General features: G+C 70.6%; 6 protein-coding genes across 7 annotated transcripts; 3 read left to right on the top strand and 3 right to left on the bottom strand.

The window, feature by feature from the left end:
* Positions 1–1,897: 1,897 nt before the first annotated feature.
* Positions 1,898–3,972, top strand: LOC127388588 (peptidyl-prolyl cis-trans isomerase FKBP8-like). Its single transcript, XM_051628271.1, is given in 8 exon segments — positions 1,898–2,132; positions 2,268–2,509; positions 2,512–2,606; positions 2,767–2,984; positions 3,057–3,229; positions 3,306–3,383; positions 3,510–3,610; positions 3,715–3,972. Coding segments are annotated over 8 exon segments (1,179 nt in total). The 3' UTR covers positions 3,752–3,972.
* A 157-nt stretch (positions 3,973–4,129) lies between these two features.
* Positions 4,130–4,817, top strand: SERF2 (small EDRK-rich factor 2). Its single transcript, XM_051628272.1, has 3 exons — positions 4,130–4,210; positions 4,380–4,488; positions 4,596–4,817. The coding sequence occupies exons 1-3, from the start codon at positions 4,204–4,206 to the stop codon at positions 4,657–4,659; spliced, it is 180 nt and encodes a 59-aa protein (XP_051484232.1). The 5' UTR covers positions 4,130–4,203; the 3' UTR covers positions 4,660–4,817.
* A 294-nt stretch (positions 4,818–5,111) lies between these two features.
* LOC127388611 (ras and EF-hand domain-containing protein-like) lies at positions 5,112–6,717 on the bottom strand. Of its 2 annotated transcripts, none has more exons than XM_051628309.1 (6): positions 6,452–6,717; positions 6,287–6,368; positions 6,033–6,159; positions 5,599–5,709; positions 5,457–5,533; positions 5,112–5,372 (listed from the first exon to the last, which is right to left on the bottom strand). In XM_051628309.1, the coding sequence occupies exons 1-6, from the start codon at positions 6,552–6,554 to the stop codon at positions 5,276–5,278; spliced, it is 597 nt and encodes a 198-aa protein (XP_051484269.1). In that variant the 5' UTR covers positions 6,555–6,717; the 3' UTR covers positions 5,112–5,275. The 2 variants fall into 2 exon arrangements, with proteins under 2 accessions (XP_051484269.1, XP_051484270.1); XM_051628310.1 differs by having other exon boundaries at positions 6,045–6,159.
* Positions 6,718–9,159: 2,442 nt separating this feature from the next.
* On the bottom strand, positions 9,160–14,358 carry SERINC4 (serine incorporator 4). The gene is given in 12 exon segments (XM_051628548.1): positions 9,160–9,376; positions 9,841–10,102; positions 10,105–10,162; positions 10,376–10,448; positions 10,737–10,863; positions 10,936–11,031; positions 11,293–11,504; positions 11,567–11,660; positions 11,743–11,822; positions 11,927–12,105; positions 12,504–12,650; positions 13,899–14,358. Coding segments are annotated over 11 exon segments (1,437 nt in total). The 5' UTR covers positions 12,543–12,650; positions 13,899–14,358.
* Positions 14,156–15,108, top strand: HYPK (huntingtin interacting protein K). Its single transcript, XM_051628550.1, has 4 exons — positions 14,156–14,363; positions 14,544–14,599; positions 14,676–14,727; positions 14,834–15,108. The coding sequence occupies exons 1-4, from the start codon at positions 14,181–14,183 to the stop codon at positions 14,927–14,929; spliced, it is 387 nt and encodes a 128-aa protein (XP_051484510.1). The 5' UTR covers positions 14,156–14,180; the 3' UTR covers positions 14,930–15,108.
* A 149-nt stretch (positions 15,109–15,257) lies between these two features.
* On the bottom strand, positions 15,258–18,658 carry MFAP1 (microfibril associated protein 1). Its single transcript, XM_051628549.1, has 9 exons — positions 18,494–18,658; positions 18,195–18,414; positions 17,584–17,713; positions 17,173–17,360; positions 16,692–16,800; positions 16,461–16,621; positions 16,185–16,344; positions 15,983–16,072; positions 15,258–15,885 (listed from the first exon to the last, which is right to left on the bottom strand). The coding sequence occupies exons 1-9, from the start codon at positions 18,570–18,572 to the stop codon at positions 15,703–15,705; spliced, it is 1,320 nt and encodes a 439-aa protein (XP_051484509.1). The 5' UTR covers positions 18,573–18,658; the 3' UTR covers positions 15,258–15,702.
* Positions 18,659–19,035: the final 377 nt, after the last annotated feature.

The following is a 19,035-nucleotide window of genomic DNA, read 5'->3' as shown; positions in this document are numbered from 1 at the left end:
GGGGCCCGGGGCTGAACCAGGCGCTGAGCAGAAGCCCCGGGACTGGCTGTCGAAGGGACACGGACACGGCGGGCAGGGCCCTTCCCAGGCAGGCTGGTCACGCCGACCGCCTCAAGAGCTGTGACGCCTTTGCCTGCAGAGCCGTCAGGACAGAACAGTGAGCCCCAGGGAGAATCACACCAGGTTCTGCTTTCCTCCCCCACCAGTCCCAGCACATGCCCCCAAGCCCCTGTGCCCTCAGCCCACCGTGGCTGCACCCATGGGTGATGGGACACGGTCACTCTATAGCTCTCCCAGTGCCACCGGGGTCTCCTGCTCACTGGTGCAGCCTGAGACCCCCCAGGAATGGACCTGCTGCTTGGCCATTGTGAGCAGCAGCCTCTGCATCCCAAGGCCAGCCGGTCCGGGTGGAGGCAGCACAGTCATCCCAGGGGTACAGCAGGGCCTCTGCAGCCATCAAACCCCAGCCTGGCAGGGACCTCAAGCTCAGCACCCACTGTCACCGGGCCAGTGCCACCCGTGGTGCCCTACTAACCGTAGCCAAGTGCAGCTGCATCAGGCTCAAGGGCTGCTCTGCCACAGGGCTCCTTCGCTGGTGCCACGCGCTCCTGCAGCCGTGGGCAGGTGCCCTCCCAGGCACAGACTGTGATTTTCTCCCGTATGCTGCCCAGGGTGTCCAGCCAGCTCTGACCCAGCCTGGGAGAAGACAACACCTCCCACCAGCCCAGCCCACTCCCCCTGGGCCCATGACATGCCTGGAGAAGGCCCTGCAAGGGCACTGCAAGCAAGCAAGGGAAGAGGGAGCCTGCCCCCCGACTGTCCCCAAAGGCCCCATTCCCAGTGCCGTAACAGTCTGGATGCCTCTATGGGCACCAAGAGCTCAGGATGCCATGAGGAGGAGGAGGAGCAGGAGCAGGTTTGGGGCTGGCCCCGAGCATGGAAGGGCTGGGATGACTGGGAGGGGACTGAGGGGCTCACCGGGGCACGGCCAGCCGTGCGCACTCAAAGCTGCCCCATGGCTCGTTCCAGCTGCAGTGGGAGAGGGAGAAGGCGAAGACCTGCGGAGGGTCTCCAGGGCCTCCCGGCAGGGTCAGGCTCTGCTGGTGGAACGGGCCATCAGGGCCATGGCCCCCCAAGCTTCCGCGTCCCCCGCAGATCCACTCCCCTGCTCCCACCGGCGGGACCAGCGGCACTACGGCCCAGCCCGTGGGGACCCGGCCCGGCCCTCCTATCTCTCTGGTGCCCTAACTCACGCATCCCCACCCCACCCGGTCCCCCCGTCCTCGGTTGACCCGGTCCTCCCGGTTCCCCTGGACCTCCCACTCACCCCTTGGCTGCCCTGGAAGGCGATCACGGGCCCCGGCGCCCCCTGCAACAACAGCGGGGGGCAATGAGTCCCGCCTGCACCCGTTCGCCCCGGCTCCCGCCGCCCGGTCCGGTCCCACCTGCCGCCGCCCGCAGCCGCTCAGCGCCCGTGCCGCCGCCGCCGAGAGCCGCACGTGCAGGAGGCTGAGCCGGGGGCCCGGCCCGCAGCCCCGGTACCGGAGACACCCGCGCAGCTCCGCCCGCGGCCGCGGCATGGTCTGGAGTGCGGACTAGGGCGGGCGGGGCAGCCTGTCCCGGGGGGCAGCGGCGGGGCGGGGCGGTGGCGGCGGGTGCTCCGCGGCGAGGCTCGGCCTGAGCCGGCTATTTTTGCCGCCGGTCCGGACTAATCCCCTGAGCGGCTTCCTGGTGTTAGGTAACGGCCCGGAGGGATGCGCTCGGCGGCGGCCCCGGCCCGGGCGGCCCCGGGCAGTCGCGGCGCGGCTGGTGCGGGCTGGGGTCTGCGGGGTCCCGCCACCGAGCCCCGGAGGAGCCCGGACCGAGGCCGGCTGATAGCGGCGGGCCGGGGGCGGACATGCCGGGACCCTCGCCCGACGGCTCCCCGGAGCGGGAGTCGGAGAACGAGGGGCAGCCGCGGGATCCCGGCGGGGGCAGGCGGGTGCGATTCCACCTGCCCCACATCGCCATCCCGCTGCCGTCGGAGCGCGACGAGGAGCAGCTTTTCTACCAGCGGCTGGAGGCACTGGCGGCCCCGGGCCCTGGCAGCTTCGGGCCGCTCTTCGCGGCCGACGGCTGGAGCGACTTGACGGGTGAGCGCCCGCGGGTGGCCCCGTGGAAAGCCGGGGCGGGGGGTGGTGGCCCCGGGTTGAGCCGGGCCAGGGGTCCCGGGGAAAGCCGGGTCCCTGTAGTTCCGAGGCGGCTCTCAGGGCCGACCCCGCCCGCAGAGGATCGGCTTCTGCGGAAGCGCGTGGTGCGGGACGGGCAGGGCGGTCCGCGGCCGCAGCCGGGCCAGGAGGTGTCGGTGAAGGTGCTGGGCGCCCTGGAGGACGGCGAGCTGGTGGAGCGGGACCAGCAGCTCACCTTCGTGCCGGGACACGGCGACGTCGTGCAGGTCAGCCCCGGCCAGTGGCGCGGTGCGGGCTGGGGGATGCTCGGTACCGCACCCGGACAGCCCCGCCGTGCCCGCCTCCGCAGGCCCTGGAGCTGGGCGTCCCCACCATGCAGCCCGGGGAGGTCTCCTTCTTCCTCGCCGCCTTCCCTTACGGCTACGGCCGCCAGGGCAGGTAGGGTGGGCAGGCAGGGGGACAGGGTGGGCCGGAGCAGGGGGGCGGACAGGGGCAGGAGTGGGGATCGGAAGGGCAGGGCCCGGGCAGAGCCGGGGCAGGGGGGCCGGAAGGGCAGGGGCAGCGGGGTGGGAAGGGGCAGGCGGCGCTGTGCCCACAGGGAGCCCGACGTGCCGCCCGAGGCGCCGCTGCTGTTCGAGGTGACGCTGCTGGATGTGCGGGACGACCCCGACCCGCAGCCGCTGCCGCCGGGCGTCCGCCTGTGCCTGGGCTCTCAGCGGAGGGAACGGGGCAACTTCCACTTCGCGCGGGGCGACTTCGAGGCGGCCCTGCGCTCGTACCGCCTGGCCCTGCGCGCCCTGGACGGCCCCGCCGCCGGTGAGAGCGGGCGGGGAGGGGAACGGGGGGGCTGCGGGGGATCCGGGCTCTGAGACCGCCCTCGCCCCGCAGCCCCGCCAGGGCCGCAGGAGGAAGAGGAGCTGCGGGAGCAGCGCGTCAAGTGCCTCAACAACTGCGCGGCCGCCGCGCTGAAGCTGGAGCGGGAGGATGAGGCGCTGGCGGCCTGCGACGCAGCGCTGGGCATCAGCCCGGACAACGGCCGGGCGCTGCTTCGGCGGGGGCAGGTGGGCCCCGCGCCCCCCGCCGCGCCCCGCGCCTCCCGGCCGGGCCGCCCGTTACCGCCCGCTTCTCTCCCCGCAGCTCCTGGCGCAGCAGGGCCGGGACGCGGAGGCCGCCATCGACCTGAAGAGGTCCCTGGAGCTGGACCCGGCCAGCAAGGTCCGGCCCTGCGGGGCGCGGCGGGGGCGGGGGCCGCCGGAGCGGGCGGGGGGGGCTACAGGAGCCCGGCACCGGGAGCAGCGGGACCGCCAGCGGGTCGCGCTGCAGCCGCCCCTCCGCCCGCAGGTGATCCACGCCGAGCTGTCGCGGCTGGTGAAGCGCCAGGGCCGCCCGGACCACGCCGCCGCCGAGCCCCGCCGCGGCCCGATGCCGCCGCCCTGCCCCGGGTGCGTAGCCCCGGCCCTGGGGACGGGCCGTCGAGCGGGATGTGCCCGTCCCGGCCCGCTTGCCCGGAGGCGCGGCTGGTGCTGAGGGCGGCCCCTCCCCGCAGAGCCCCGGCACCGCCCGCCGCAGGGGGAGCGGCCTGAGCGGCCCGCGGAGCCCCGCGCCCCCGGAGGAGCCGCCCCGCCGGGGACGGAAGAGGAGGCGGGGCGAGGGGCGGGGAAGGAGCCCGCACCGGGTCCCGCACCGGGTCCCGCCCCGCCCTCCGGTGCCGCCCCTGCCCGGTCCCCGAGGCCCCGCCCCCTTACGTCACAGCAGGGCGTGGCTCCCGCCCCGCCCCCGCGCGCGGGCGCGGCTCCGCAGCTCCTGCGCCTGCGCTCCGCCTTCCGGGTTTTCGCCCCCGCCGGCACCGCGGCACTCGTAGCCCGCGGCCAATCAGGCGGGGCAGCGGCGCGCGAGATGCACCAATAGGAGGGCGGCGGGGGCGGGCTCAGCGCGGCGATTGGCTGTGCCCGGCCCTTAAAGCGCGGCGCGGGGCGGAGCGCGGGGGGGCAGTGCGGGACGTGGCGGCGGAGCGGAGGGGGGAGGCAGCGGCGCCATGACCCGTGAGTGCGGGACGGGGCGGGCAGGGCGGGCTGGGGCGGGACGAGGGGAGCGCGGCGCGGGCGGCGCCGGGGCCCGTGGGCGCGGGCCTGGGCCTGGCGCAGCGCTCGGCCGGGATCCCGGGGCCGAGGCACCGGGCTGGGCCGTGCTGAGGCGGCCGCGCCGTCGCAGGCGGGAACCAGCGCGAGCTGGCACGGCAGAAGAACCTGAAGAAGCAAAGCGACTCGGGCAAGGGCAAGCGGCGGGACGACGGGCTCTCGGCCGCCGCTCGCAAGCAGAGGTGAGTGCCGGGCCGGCCCCGCCGCCCCCCGCCCGGCCCCCGGGCCCGCCCTGCTGGCGGAGACGGTGCCGGTACCGCTGCCAGCCCGGCGCCGCGCTCTCCCGCAGGGACTCGGAGATCATGCAGCAGAAGCAGAAGAAGGCTGATGAGAAGAAGGAGGGCGCCAAGTAGCCCGCGGCCGGGCCGTCGCCGCAGCCCCGGGGCCGGGCCGCCCGCCGGCAGGATGCCCAGCGCAGCCCCGGGGCCGGGCCGCCCCGCCGGGGACCCCGGCAGTGCCCCACGCCCACCTCGGGACCGACTCCTATTAAAGTAGCTTGTGGAGCCCTGCAGGCCCTGTCTCCTCCCTCCGTGCGCCCGGGCGGGGGGCTCTGCTGCCGTGCCCTCGGTCGGGGTGGAGCCAGCCCGGCTGCTGCGGCGGGGAGCTCCTGCATCTTCGTGGTGAGGAACAAAGATGGGGCCTGGCCTGCGGGGCTGCTGCCGGCATCACCTGAGGGCAGAGTGCCCCTGGGGCCCCCAGCGCTGCTGCAGGCTGTGGGGGGCGAGGTGGCGGTAGGGGGAGCAGGTTGCTGCATCCTGCAAGAATTGCACCAGGAGAGGTTTGTGCTGGAGATGGATGGGCTGTAGTGAGGGTGGGAGGGAGCTGGGGTTGGGGAGACAGCAGCTGGGCTGCTCCTGCAGCCAGGGAGACAAGCTGGAGTGGGATGAGCTGTCTGCTCCACAGCACCTCTGGGGCACTGGGAATTGTTCCTCAAGGGAACATGAAACCAGGAGACAGCCAGATCCTGCTCTAGGTCCAGCAGCAGCGTGGAGCTGCCCTCGGGGGGATGCTGAGGTCCAGTCTGGTGCTGTGGTCTTCACTCTGGCCCACAGTCCTCTTCACTTCCCTGCAGGGCCAGAGGCAGCAGTGTCAGCTGGCTGTGGGGGCCAGCAGCCACAGGCCCCGCGCAGCCCGGAGCAGAGCCCCTCACCGGGCCAGGTGCAGCACGGCCTCCACCACGTTGGTGCCATCCTTGGCGCTGGTCTCGCAGAACAGAGAGCCGTGGGCCTGGGGGTGCAGCGGGTATCAGAGAGGTCCCTGCTGCCCCCGGGGGCTGCGGTGCTGTGGCTCACCATGGCCAGCTGCTGCCCCTGGGTGCTGCTGACCCCCGCCGCCAGCGGCAGCCCGGCCCGCAGGTCTGTCTTGTTGCCCACCAGGATCAGTGGCAGGGGCCTCGCGGTGGCCTGCGGGGGGAAGGGTGGCTCAGGGCTCCATGGGGCCACAGGCTGCAGCCCCGGCCTGCAGCAGCTGCTGAGCTGTGCTGTACACACCAGCTGCCTGCCCTCACGCCTGTGCCAGGCCCTGGAGCATAGCCTGGCTCCAGACCCACCACAAATAGCAGCAAAAGGAGGGGAAGCACTCACTGCTCCTGGGACTGGTTCTGCACCTTGCTTAGCAAACAGCCCCCTCCTGTCACCTCCTGCTGCCCTGGGACTGTTGGGGCACAGCACTGCCCTCCCTTAGGAAGCCCCGAGGCTCCTGCCCCTTGCCGTGGGGGCTGTCTCACCCTTCCCGCTACCTTGATGTCCTCGATCCACTGGCGGACGCTGAGGAAGCTGCTTGGGGAGCTGATGTCGTAGAGGAGCAGCACGCCGTGGGCTTTGCGGAAATAGGAGTGGGTGATACTCCGGTACCTGGGGCCAGGGGTCACTGCTGGGGGCTGCTGTGCTGCTGGGGTGGCCACTGCCGGCCCCCGGGGCTGCTGCCAGAGCAGGACACGGCCCCGTCTGGCTGCAGGAGCCCCAGCCCCTGCGCTCTCACCTCTCCTGCCCGGCCGTGTCCCAGATCTGCAATGTGGTTTGCTCTCCGTCCACCAGCAGCTGCTTTATCTGGAAATCCACCCCTGCCAGGAGGCACAGTCAGGTGCTGCTCCTGTGCCTCTGCCCTGGCTGGGTACCCCGGGGTGTTGGGGGCTGCTGGGGGTACCGAGGGTGCTGGAGATGTCTCCCCTGAACTCATTGGTGCAGAGGCGCAGCAGGAAGCTGGACTTCCCCGTGCCCCCGTCGCCAGCCAGCAGCAGCCGGTACATGGGGCAGGGGGGCACGGGTCCCTCTCTCTTCTCGTCTCCCTGGTGAGGTAAGCGGCGGTGGGGTTCGGCACAGGGTGTGGGGTGCCCCGGCTCCCCACCCCCTCCCGGCCCTTTGCACCGGATGGGGAGGTGCCGGTTACCTCCGGTGCGAAGGCAGGGAGCTTCCTCTTGCCGAGGGGTCTGACGGCGCGGCGGGGTCCCTCTGCCTCGCCGGCCGAGGGACTGGGGGCCTGCTGGGTGACAGACGCTGCGGTGAGGGGCCCAGGAGCAGCGAGCAGACCTGTGCCCCCCCTCCCCAGCCAGGGGCGGGGGCAGATCCCCCACCTCGGTGCCGCAGCGGGGGCTGGCGGGGAGCTCGTCTTCTGAGCAGGAGCTGCCGCCATCGCTGAGCGCAGGAGCCGTGTCTGTGCTGGAGCCCGAGCTCTGCTGTAGCTTCAGCCCGGCATCCCGGGGGGCTGCGGCGGGGCGGGGGGAGCTCCTGTGCCGCAGGGAGAGCAGTGCTCAGGGCCGGGGCTCCGCAGCCGGCGTTGCCCTCCATCGCTCCCCTGCTCTGGGGAGCGGGGTAGGACAGCTGAGGGGAGAAGGCGTTCAGCGGGGGGGTGTGGGGGGCGGGGGGCCTATGGCCTCAGCTGCAGAGCTCGCAGGGGTCCCATAGTGCAGCCCGTGCCCCCATGAGCTGGGGCGCAGGGAGGGCAGCTGAGGCTGCTGCCCGCGGGGGGGGCTGGTTCCGCCCCTCTTCCTTCCCCCAGGGTGCCAGCCCCGCGGTACGCAGCGGCTGTGGGGCTCCCCGGGCCCGCGAGTGGGCCGAGGCGTGGGGCTGGGTACAGGCTGCTGCTGCTCTTGGCGAGGCTCCTGTTCATCATCCTGGTGGGGGCGAGCAGCCTGTGTCTGGGGGGGGCGAGCAGGGGCAGACTCTGGGGCGGGCTGTATCCCCCCCTATCCCAGGCAAGGGCACGTCTCTGCTTCCTTCGGGGCTGCTCCCTGCCGCTGCCCGGCTCGGACGGGACGTACCACAGCGTCCTGACATACCTGGGCGACGCCAGATTCTCCGCCATCTCCGGCAGGACCCGCCGCTCCCTGCGGGGACGCGGCATCCTCACGGCAGGGCCCCACGGCTGGCTCTTCAGCCGCGCTCCCACCCCCGGGGCAGCTGAGGTGCCTGTGCAGGTGCTGGGACAGCCAGAGAGCCCCAAGGACACCCGGTGTCACCGGGCTTGCCAGCAGCGGGCCTGAAGGGACGTGCCAGCAGCTCCGGGCAGGCTTCCCAGCTGCTGGCACTTGCGATGGGGCCGAGCAGGGCTGCGTTTCCCCAGTGGGCATCCAGCCCTCCCCGCAGCAGCAGGGTCTGTGCCACCTCACCTCCCGTGGGACCGATCCTGCCTTCTACGCTGGGCTGGTGGGTGCAGGGCCCTGGCCATGGGTGTTGGTCCCTGTCCAGCACCAGCTGCCACTGCTGCGGTGTGGGGCCCAGCCGGTGCCGCGGCCCCACGGTGCTGCCGCGGCCCCACGGTGCTGCTGTGGCCCCACGGTGCTGCTGTGGCCCCACGGTGCTGCTGTGGCCCCACGGTGCTGCCATGCCCTGCTTGCTCTGTGGGTGGGGCGGGGGCCTGGGGCTGGGCCACGACAGCAGTGCCAGCACCAAACCTTTCCGGGGGGGACTGGTCTGGGCCACCAATGCCCCAGCTTGCTCTGGTACCCACACTCAGGGGTTCTTGGCTCTGGCAGGTGCCAGGGGCTCTGTCCATTCTGTCTGCCTGTCCATTTATCCTCCTTGGGGTTTTGCTCAGGTGCAGGGAGCACAAAGGGTGCAAAGTGGGCTCGGGGTGCTGTGACCACAGTGCCCAGGGAGAAGGGCATCGGCTGTGGTGGGATGGCATGGGCTGGGTTGGGGAGAACCAGCAGCATCTCCCAACCCATGTAGAGTTGTCCTGCATAAAGCTGAATGTGGGGAGTTGTTCCTTTCTGGAGTGAGGAGCAGCTGGGACTGGGCATGGGCCTGGCATTGTGTCTTGTGTCCTAGGGCAGGTCTTTGGGCCCTGCTTCCCAGGCAGGTGCTTATCTGGGGGTCCTGTCCATGTGCTGGCCCCACTGCTGGGCCAGGGTGGTGCCCTGATGGCTCACAGGGACCTTTTAGGCTGATGCACCCAGCACCACATAGTGATGAGAGTGATCTCTTTGTCCTGGGGGTGATTTGGCCCCTCCAGGGGCCCAGCTGGTGCACTGGCCACTTGCTGAATGCCCTCCTGGAGCCCAGGCCAGTGCTGCCTGCTCTGCCACCCCCACTTGTCTCCCCCTCCAGCAGAGCTGCCCCAAAGGCACCTCTGGCCGTGGCTGCTGCTCTGGTGCTGGGGCACCCCCAGGCTCAGCTCAGAGTTTTATGTAAAAATGTATTCCAGGAGCTATTTACATTGAGCAGGTCGCCACGTGGCTCCGGCCGGTCTCTCGGCCGTCTCTGACCCAGCGCAGGACCAGTGTCCCCGGGAGCAGCCACCTCCTGGGTCCCTCCTGGGCTCTCCGGTGCTGCCATCTCCTGGGACAGTGTCCAGGGCACAGGGCACGGCAGGGACATCCCCGGCGGGGCCGGGCACAGTCCGTCCCTCGGGGACTAGGTGGAGACGCTGATGCGCTGCGGGGCGCGGCGGCGCCGCAGGACGCGCAGGGCTGGGCTGCTGCGGCGGTGCCGGGGGGTGCTGCGGAGGCAGAGGGGGCTCAGCAGCAGCCACAGGTAGAGCAGGACGCAGGCCCAGCACGAGGACACCTTCACCCAGAAGGTCGACCAGCTGCCGTGCGTGAAGGTGGTCTCCAGCACCGCGTCCTCGTAGCTGGTGGGAGAAAGGCTGGCATCGGGCACCTGAGGGACGCCCGGATCAGGGTCCCAGTGCCAGGTCACCCTGTGTGCCAGCAGTTGCCGGTCCCTGGGCACGTCCCACCTGCCATGGAGCCCCCAGCCCCACAGACCCCAGTTCGTGCCTGCAGCCTTTGGCGGGGCTGCCAGTCGGAGCAGTGTGGGTCTCTGGATGCCGAGCTGCGCGCTTCCCCGAGAGGCGACAGCTCAGGGACACCAGCAGGGCCTGGAGCAGGGGGACAGAGAGGGCAGCAACACTGCAGCCTGAGGGGGGAGCGGGATGGAGCTGCGGGGTAGTGATGCTGGGGAGGTGACAGTGCTGGGGGCGTGACGATATTTGGGGGAGTGACTGTGCTGAGGAGGGTGACAGTGCTGAGGGGCAGCGATGCTGGGGAGGTGTCGGTGCTGCCGTCGCTGCTGGACAGCAGCACGAGGCCCTACCTGAACCAATTGGTGAGGGTCATCATGACATAGAGCGAGGCGAGGAAGAAGACGAAGTGGAAGGCTGAGTAGCTGTAGACTACCCGTTCCCGCTCGTCCTGGATCACGCACTGTCCCTCGTCCATCTCCTCCACTTGCCCACACATCTGCCCGGTGCCTGGGAGGATGCAGGGGCGCAGCGGCTCCTGAACTCCCTCCCCACCTGCACCCCCGGGCTGGGACACGGGCACCCCAGGGTGCGTGTTACTGCAAGCTCTGCCCAGCACCCACCTCTCAGCTCCTCCTCCATCTTGTCAGGGCAGCAGAAGCAGCAGGAGGGTTTCTGCAGAGAGAGCATGTGCTGGTCACCAGGACCCTGCCTGGCCCTGAGGGGCTGCTGCGGGGCAGGGAGGGGGTGCACTGTGGGAACCCCCTGTGCTTGACTGAGCAAACCCCCAGGGCTGGGCTGAGGGCTCAGGAGGAGGTGGTGGGTCGGGGGTGCCCCTGGGGACATGGCACATGGGGTACAGCTGGTGGGGGCAGCATCTGCACTCACTTTAAATTCAAAGCTGTAGACTTTAACCATCCAGAGGGGTCCGAAGACCTCGGCGAGGTAGGAGGCTTCATTACTGTGCCCAGGAGAGAGGCAGAAACTGTAACATGGGCACTTACTGCCCCGCGCCAGCCCCCAGCCCACCCCGTGGATCTGACATGGCCACAGGTGACCTGCTGTGCCATGCCTGGGGTCACTGCTTTGTCCCTGCCCACCACGGGTGCCCAGCCCTGCCATCCCTCAGGACATTCCCGGCTCTGCTGGCCGTGCTGCAGGCTGGGGACAGTGTCCCATAGCAGAGCTGCTGGGCTGGCCATGCCCAGAGGGACAAAGCAGCAGGTGCCCGCGCCACCGGCACACGCACCATGCGAAGAGCACGCAGGCGTACATGATGGTGGCCCCCAGGATGGCCACGGTGGTGTCCTCTGTCTGCAGCTCGTCCTGCCGGACCCCCGGGAAGCAGACGGTGAGGTTCTGTCCCTTGTAGAGCACTGCAGGGAGGTGGAGGTGAGATGGGCTCCTGCCCCAGCGGGGGGCTGCCTGTGGCACCGGGGGGCACCCACCTCTCTCCGGAGGACGGCTGGACAGCGCGGAGAAGGTGAGGTACATCACGTAGCAGCTGATGATGGAGGCCTGCAGCAGCCCCGACCGTGGCTGCTCTGCAAGAGTGGGGTCAGAGGCAGCACTGGAGCCCCTGGAGTGCCAGGAGCCAGTGGGTGGGCCCTGGGCAGCCCCCTCCCACCTCAGCACCCTGTGTGGGGGTGCAGGGGTGGACAGCAGAAGCCCTGGAGGGCTGGGTCCCCCCCTAGGTGCCAAAGGGCTTGCCTTTAGCTGGGAGCCCACAGCCAGCCCAGCATGTGGCACATCTCTCTGTGCCCTGCCATGCCGTGCCACGCTGTGCTGTGCCATGTGGTACTCACTGAGCCGCACGCAGGGTGTGATGGAGATGAAGGACATGAGGCCGCAGAGGCTGCCGTTGAGGGCCAGCAGCACCTTGTTGAGGCGACAGGCGGCCGGGTGGGTGTAGAACTTGTAGAGGAAGGAGAAGGCGGCGGAGGCGAGGGTGTAGAAGGCGGCGGTGGCCAGCAGCACAGCCAGGTACCAGCGCTTGTCCTGCGCAGCGCCCGCCAGCCTGCGGGGCAGCGGGTGAGGGCTGGCAGCAGGACGGTGCCCCCCCGGCCCCCCAGCACTCACCAGTTCTTGTTCCAGGTGTGCGCGAAGGCCGTGATCAGCACCAGCTGGACGAGGATGAAGGCAAAGCCCCCACAGACCCCTGTGTAGTGCCAGGCTGGGGGGAGAGGGCAGCGTGGGGCAACCCCGGGACATGTGGGGGCCTGGGGTGCCAAGCTGGGGCAGGACGGGGGACCCACCTTGGATGAAGCCATCCTCAGGGATGAAGAAGCTGACGGCACAGAGCCCCACCAGCACCAGCAGCTTCAGGAGCCAGAACCTGTAGAGCAGTGAGTATCAGGGAGACAGGACCCCTGGCAGCCCCCATCCCATCCCTGGGCCACCTGGCTCAGCTGTGTCCCATCCTTGTCCCTGCCCCTCTACCTGTTGTGGATCTGCGCCCGGCAGTCAGTGCTGGAGCGCACGTTGAGGAGCAGGGCAGCCTGTGCCAGGTGGAAGCAGGAGGTGCCAAAACAGACCCGGTACACAGCTGAGGAGCCCACCAGGCGCTCGCAGTCCTTGCCCCCCGGAAGGTGTTGGCACAGCACCGTGGAGAAGGGCACCTGTGGGTGTGGTGAGTGGTGGGATGGGGCTGTTGGTGGGCCCAGCACCTCTCAGCCCTGGCACCCCCAGCTCCCCCACCATCCCTGGGACCCCCAGCATCCCCTTGTGCAGGGCAATTCCTGCATCTTCTGTACTCCTGGGTCTTCTGCCCTTGGCACCTCCAGCACCCTTGGCACTCCTGGCAGCCCTGTTACTCCCAGTATTCCCAAGACTCCTGGCTCCTCTGGGAATTCCAGCAGCTCCAGTGCTTCTGTCATCCCTGAGTGCCCAGGATGTCTGAAACCCTAGAACCCCCAGCACAGCTGGGACCCCCAGCACGCCTGGAACCCCTGGCACCCTAGTGCCCCGGGACCCACAGCACTCCCAGCACCCTGGTAGTCCCAGGTCCCCCTGTCACCTTCTCCCTGAAGGCCTGTGCCACAGTGCGGGACAGCATGAGGCAGCACACGGCAGAGGCCAGGATGTGTAGGAGGGTGTAGAGGATGCGGGTGCCTGTGGAGACCCGGAGCCCACGGCAGGACCTGCAGCCACAGCCGCAGCACAGCTGGGGGGAGCACAGTCAGTACGGACCCCCCAGGCCAGAGCTGCCCCCTAGCCTGGCCTGACCTCCTCCCCCTGTCCCCATTCCTGCACCCTTCAGCCCCGGTAGTCCCGGTAGTCCCACCTGGCAGAGCAGCGAGTGCAGGAGGCGGCCCTGTGCCCGTGTGCCCGCCATGGCCCCGCTCGGCTCGATCGGCCCCGCTGCCCTGATGGGATTAGGGGGATTGTCAGCTCAGCCCGCCCCACCATCTGCTCCCTGCCACCTCTAGCAGGCGAGGCACCCAGCAAGGAGCCTGTCCAGGGCCCACTAGTGACCCCAGCCAGGGGGACACCCGCCCGGGGTGACACCCATGTGGCTGGGGACCGTGGGGTACCAAAGGCTGCAAAGGCCCCTGTGGGCACAGGGGCACCTGGGGGACACGGGTGTCTCAAGGGGCTGTGTGGGCCTGAGGATGGGGGGTGGGATCTCCTAAAAGTGGGCAAGAAGTGGGGGTAGGCAGGGGGCATGCGGGGGCCCACTGCTGCTGCAGAGCCCCATGCAGGGGGCAGCTGGGCTGGTGTCACCCTCCAGCCCCCTGGAGCTCCGGCTCAGCCTCACAGCGGGCCCTGGGCTGGGTGGGGAGGAGGCCGGGGCGGGACAGCGCGGGGACACGGGGGCCCGCTGAGCCCCGCAGCCACGGGAGGGCTGGTGACACAGCGTTGTCCCCAGCACCGAGACAGCAGGCAGGTCTGGCTCCCAGCGCGGCTGCTGCCTGGGGCGGCTGGGAGGTGATGAGCGCGGGGGTTGGTTTATTTCTCCTCTTTCCTTCACAGGTTAAAGTGTCGTTATCTCGATTAATGAGGGGGTTTTGCCTTCACTCTCCCTGTCCCGCTGCGGGGGGCGAGCGGCTGGGTGGGTGCTCAGCTGGGGTCACCCACCGCAGCCCCCGGATCCCGGGGCTCACCGCGGCTGGGCTCGTCCCCACCTACGTCCCTGCACCGGGAGCGGCAGCAGAACGGGACCGGGAGCGGGCAAAGGGCCCCGGAGGCTGCCGCAGCCGCGGGAGCGACCGGAGGAGCTGGCACGGGACCGACCGACAAGGCCCGAGTCCGGGACAAGAGGCCGCTCTCGGGCGGGCCCCCGTTTGGCACCAATCCCCTCCGGGCTCCGCCGACCCGGCCCGAGGGCGCGGCCCCCGCGGGGGGGCCGGACCCGCCCCCCAATCGCGTGTGACGGCGGCGGGAGCCAAATCGGGATCCGTAACCCTCTTACCCGGCTTAGCGCCGGCCTGGCCGCGGGCAGACCGGGGGCGGCGGCCGCGCTGCCCCTCCCCGCCCGGCCCCGAGCCCCGCCCGGCCCCGCAGGAGCCTCCGGCCCGCCCGGGCGGGACCGGCCCCGCCTCGGCCTCCCGGGGCTGGGGGGGGTCAGGGGCGTGGGGGGCGTGGCCTTAGCAACGAGGCCCCGCCCCCCGCCCCGCCCCCCGCCCCGCTCTGTCCCGGCGGCTCTCGCTGGTGCCGCCGTGGCACGTGACCGGAAGCGGGGCCCGGCGGCGCGATGGCGGCGGAGGGAGATGTGGAGCTGGAGCTGGAGACGGAGCCGAACGGCGGCGGCGGCGGCGATGGGGCGGGCGGGCGGCAAGCCGAGAAGCCGCGGAAGCACGACAGCGGGGCGGCCGACCTGGAGAGAGTCACCGACTACGCGGAGGAGAAGGAGATACAGAGCTCCAACCTGGAGACGGTGCGGCGGGACCGGGACCGGGACCGGGCCGGGGAGGGAGGGAGGGAGGGGGCTGCCTGCCAGGGGCTGCCTGCACCGGCCCGGGGGGCCCCTCCGCCGCCCCGGTGCTGCGCGGGCCTGCCCGGTGCTGCGCGGGCCTGCCCGGTGCCGGCAGCGCAGTGACTGCGCTTGTCCCGGCAGGCCATGTCGGTGATCGGAGACCGGAGGTCCCGGGAGCAGAAGGCGAAGCAGGAAAGGTAACGGCGGGGGAGGCTGCCCGGCGCCGGAGGGAGGGGCTGTCGGTCACGGGGGTTTGTCCGTCTCTGCCCGCAGGGAGAAGGAACTGGCCAAAGTGACCATCAAGAAGGAGGACCTGGAGCTGATCGTGAGTGGGGGACACCGGGCGGGGGTGGCGCGTCCCCAGCCGCGGGTGCCCCCAGCGCCGCCGTGCCGGGGCTGCGCGGCTGAACGGCCCCCGCTGTCCCCTGCAGATGACAGAGATGGAGATCTCCCGGGCGGCCGCCGAGCGGAGCCTGCGGGAGCACATGGGGAACGTGGTGGAGGCTCTCGTCGCCCTCACCAACTGAGCGCCGGCCCCGCCCTCGGACACGGAGCACCGGGCCCAGCACCGGGCCCGGCGCCGCCCCCGGCAGCTCCGGCACCGCCCGCACTAACCGAGCGCCGGGCCTGGGCCTGGCGGTGCCGCGGTGGGGACAGGGTGGCTGGGTTCGGAGTGATCCCCAATCCAATAAAGGCAGCGGTGGGAGCAGGTGTCACTGTGCCCTGTGCCAGGCGGGGGGGGCTGCGGGAGGGCGGGGGGCAGCACCGGGGCACCCCCGGGTGGGACAGACCCGAGCTTCGGGCCCGGGTGCGGTGACACCGCCCCCCCCGCGCCACAAACACAGCCAGAACATGTAAGAAAACAACTGATTTAATCAAAACTACTACCCCCACCCCCTCCTCCCCACCCCACAGGTAGAAACGCCGAGCCCTGCAGTACCGGGGAGGAGACAGGGTCTCCACTGCCCCACAGCAACTGGGGCCCAACTGGCAGGGAGGTGCCCGCAGTGCGGAGGCACCACGGACCAGGCAGGTATCAAAGTCTGTGAATTCCTCCCAAATCGGGTGTGCTGGGGCCGGGGCTGGCACCACGTGCCCACACGGCCCCATCAGGCGCTGCCACGGCTGTTGGTGGGACGGGGGCGGTGAGCACAGACAGGGCAGCACCCCCCTGGCACCCGGGCAGGAGGCCACCAGGTGACAGCAGCACGGGGAGCAGAGCACGGCGGGGACACCACGGGCTGGTGACCACAGCAGTCCTGGCACTGCCCTGTCCCTCTGTCCCTGGGCACCCCCGCCCTTAGGTGGTTTTCCGCTTCTTGGCCGAGGGTCTCTCGAAGACGTCCCGCACGCCCGCCGCCTTCTGCTTGAAGAACTTGGTGTTCTGGGCGCTCTCCTGGCCCCAGGCCGAGTCGAAGGAGGTGGTGTCCTGGTCCACCAGGTGCGTGTACTTGGTCCGCCCCGAGCGCCCAAAGTTCTTGACCTGAGGAGCAGAGCTCATCAGCAGCCCCTCGGGAAGGACATGGAGACCCCCCCCAAGGCAGCCTGAGCCCGCCATAGGCCCCTGGCCCAACACCCACCTGCATGACTTTGGGCAGGATGGTCTTGTTGAAGTGGTCCTCGAGGGTTGGGGCGCTGAAGTCCCTCTTGTACACCTCCTCGTCCTCATCCTGTGGGAGAGGGACGTGCCGGCTCAGCCCGCAGCGGTCAGCAAGCTTCCCCGGGGCATCTTGTGTCCTGGGGCACCCCCCGCACCAGGGCCCCCCGCCTGGCAGCACTCACCATGAAGAAGGCCCCGCGGTGGTAGTACTTCTGCAGGAACTTGTACTTGCCCTTCACGGCCTTGTTGGTGATGACCTTGCCGTTGGCCCGCAGCTCGGCGCGCCGCTCCTCCTCCGTCAGGTTCCGCATGCGCTCGATCTCTGCCTTCTCCTTCTCCATGCTGGGCAGGAGAGACCCCTGAGACCCCGTCCCCTGCACCTCCGGGGTGGTGCCCGATGCCATGGGGAACACAGGCCCCCCCAAGGTGGGCAGGAGGGGCCGAGGGAGGACACTCACGCTTCCCGTTCCTCGCGGTCCCGCTTGATGCGCTTCAGCTCCCGCACCTTCCAGGCCTCGTACTCCTCCTCGTCATTCTCATCGTCCGTGTCCAGCGCGTCCAGCGCCGCCAGCGACCGCTTGTTCTCCTCCAGCTCCTTCTTTGCCTCCTCCTCCACGATCTGCAGTGGGGCTAGGCTCAGCTCACTGTGCCCACAGCCCCGCCCGCCACCCCCTGCCCACCCCCGGCACCTTCAGCGTGTACTTGCGCCTCTCCTCCGCCATCCTCTTGGCCTCCTGCTCCAGCTCTTTCTGCTTCAGGGCTTCTGCTTCTCGCTCCTGCACTGTGATCCGGTCCTTCCTGCCGGCAGGGACCATGGCAGCCCTCAGCCCCCCACCAGCCAGTGCAGACCCGCCTCCTGCACTGCAGCCCTTTCCAAGGACAGGCTGTGTCCCAGGACTTCCCCCTTCCCGGTGTTGCCCAGGCCAGAGCTGCTGCACTGCTCCCGTGGAGCTGCATGTGGGCAATGTGGGATCTGGGCATGCCCTCCCCTCACCCTTTGCAGAGCTGGCCATGGCCCTGGCCCACAGCTGGATCCTGCAGCCACTGCCGAGGAGCTGTGCCCTGCCCCGCAGCTGCCATCCCTCCCCAGAGGACAACTGCCTCACCCAGCGAGCAGGAGGGTCTGCTCAGCCCCCCTGTGCCCTCTCCAAGTGCTGCCCCCACACCCACTTGCGGATGAAGACGGGCTTGAGACGTGGCTCCATTTCGTCCTCACTGTCCGTGTACTCCTCGTACTCGGACTCCGACTCGGACTCCTCCCCAGAGCGACCCTCATCCTCCAGCTCCATCACCTCCATCTCCTCGGTTTTCCTCTCCTGCGCCCGCTGGCGCATCATCCCGCGCCGGCGCTCGATCTCCTGCGGGAGACACGGGTGGAGCAGTCAGAGCAGCCCCACTTGCTCTTGGAGCTCCAGGACCAGGCGCCTGTCCCTGGACACAGGCTGGCCTCTCCCAGCCTCCCGCCCCACACACGAGGACGGTGACCCACGAGCTGTGTCGCCTCCAGCTGTGCCGCACGTCCCGTGTCCGTGCCAAGGGCAGTCTGTGCTGCCCGGGGGCTGCCCTGGGCTGTGAGCACACCTCATCATCGATCTCCTCCTCCTCCTCCTCGCTGGTGTCCTCCCGCTCCAGGCGCCACGCCTCCCCCTCCACCTCCGAGTCGCTTTCTCCGACCACCTCGGGCTCCACGATCTTGCGGTGTCTCGCCAGCCTGGAACAGACCCCGGTAAACAAGGGCAGCCGAGGGGCTGCAGGAGGCTCCTGTCCATGAGCCGTTCCCAGCGGCCCGGGTCAGGGCAGACCCCCCCCGCGTTATTCCCGGGAGGCTGGAGTGCCCTGGCAGCTCCTGCCTGTCCGTGCTCCCAGCAGGAAGCCACCGCTCCCTGTCAGCGAGACTGAAGGCAGCAGCAGCTCCACGGGAGGTGGCAGACACCCATGGTCACTGCCTGCTCTGTGTCACTGACCCTCCCCACCACCTCAGCACCTGCCTGTGCTTGTGTTTTGGAACCTCTTGTCACCTGCACAGCAGGGATGAGAGAGGGGCCAAGAGCAGCTCCTGTGCTGCCTGGAGCCCGTTCCCAGCCCTGCTCGGCGCGGGGGCAGGCCGGGCTCCAGGCTCCCTGTCCCGCCAGGAAGGCAAACCCCCCGGGGAACTTCAGCGGGACACGGCCCTTGGCTGCCCCGGCACTCACCGCTCCTCCACATCCTCGGCGATGCGGTTCTGCAGGCGGCGGAGCCGGGGGTCGTTGGCCAACTCCTCCTCCTGCTCCTCGGGCTCCACCTCCTGCTCCTTCGCCTTCTTGATGAACTGGAACTCCTCGTCCTCCTCCTCCGAGGACTCCATGGGTGCATAGTCGGGCCGCTTCCCCGACACGTACCGCTTCACCTTCACCTTCTCCATGGACAGCTCCCCTGCGGGCGCCCGGGCCGTCACCGAGTGCCCGCCGCCCGCCTGGCCCCGCCGCCCGCCCCGCCCCGGGCCCCCTCTCACCCTTCTCGTTGCGGACGGGCACGGCGCCCGCCGTGGACTGGATGGGCGGCTGCTTCATCAGGGCGCTGGGGACCGCCATGGCGGCGGCGGCCGGGCCGAGCGCTCCTGGACCGCCGCTCCGCGCAGCCGCTCGCCCGGAGCTGCAACAGCGGAACTTCCGCCGGAACCGGATCCAGCCGCCGCGGGGCGGGCAGCGGGGCTGGGGCGCGGGGGTCACTTCCGCGGGGCGCGGCCGGTGGCGGCGCTGCCGGGGCCCGAGCGCGGGGAGCTCCCGGCGAGTGGCCCGGGCCCTGCGGGCGGGGGGGCCCGGCCGGTGCCCCCGCTCCCCCGGGCTCCCCCCGGTTCCTTTCCCCGCGGTTCCCGCGCAGATGCGCGGTTTTCCGGGGAGAAAAACAAAGGCAAATCCGCGCGGTGCCGCGCGGGGCTGAGGCGCGGCGGCGGCCCCTGCCGCCCGGTCCCCGCCGGCGGACTTCCCGGAAGACGAAACCTCTTCCCCTGCCGGGGCGGCCGCACAGGAGGGCAGGGGCGGCTGCGGCGGCCCG

This window comes from Apus apus, chromosome 10, assembly GCF_020740795.1.
Source record: "Apus apus isolate bApuApu2 chromosome 10, bApuApu2.pri.cur, whole genome shotgun sequence".
NCBI classification, from domain to species: Eukaryota; Metazoa; Chordata; class Aves; order Apodiformes; family Apodidae; genus Apus; species Apus apus.
This window is presented reverse-complemented; position numbering and strand designations above follow the sequence as displayed.

Coding starts and splice junctions, on each gene's coding strand:
- SERF2 (XM_051628272.1), top strand. Junction 4,489..4,595: donor GCCGCCGCTCGCAAGCAGAG/GTGAGTGCCGGG, acceptor GCTCTCCCGCAG/GGACTCGGAGATCATGCAGC.
- LOC127388611 (XM_051628309.1), bottom strand. CDS start 6,554: ATGTACCGGCTGCTGCTGGCTGGCGACGGGGGCACGGGGAAGTCCAGC. Junction 6,160..6,286: donor GACACGGCCGGGCAGGAGAG/GTGAGAGCGCAG, acceptor CCCTGGCCCCAG/GTACCGGAGTATCACCCACT. Junction 5,373..5,456: donor GCCGTGCTGCACCTGGCCCG/GTGAGGGGCTCT, acceptor CTGGCCCTGCAG/GGAAGTGAAGAGGACTGTGG.
- HYPK (XM_051628550.1), top strand. CDS start 14,181: ATGGCGGCGGAGGGAGATGTGGAGCTGGAGCTGGAGACGGAGCCGAAC. Junction 14,600..14,675: donor CAGAAGGCGAAGCAGGAAAG/GTAACGGCGGGG, acceptor CTCTGCCCGCAG/GGAGAAGGAACTGGCCAAAG. Junction 14,728..14,833: donor AGGAGGACCTGGAGCTGATC/GTGAGTGGGGGA, acceptor TGTCCCCTGCAG/ATGACAGAGATGGAGATCTC.
- MFAP1 (XM_051628549.1), bottom strand. CDS start 18,572: ATGGCGGTCCCCAGCGCCCTGATGAAGCAGCCGCCCATCCAGTCCACG. Junction 17,714..18,194: donor GCCGAGGATGTGGAGGAGCG/GTGAGTGCCGGG, acceptor GGTCTGTTCCAG/GCTGGCGAGACACCGCAAGA. Junction 16,073..16,184: donor ACCGCGGGGCCTTCTTCATG/GTGAGTGCTGCC, acceptor CCTCTCCCACAG/GATGAGGACGAGGAGGTGTA.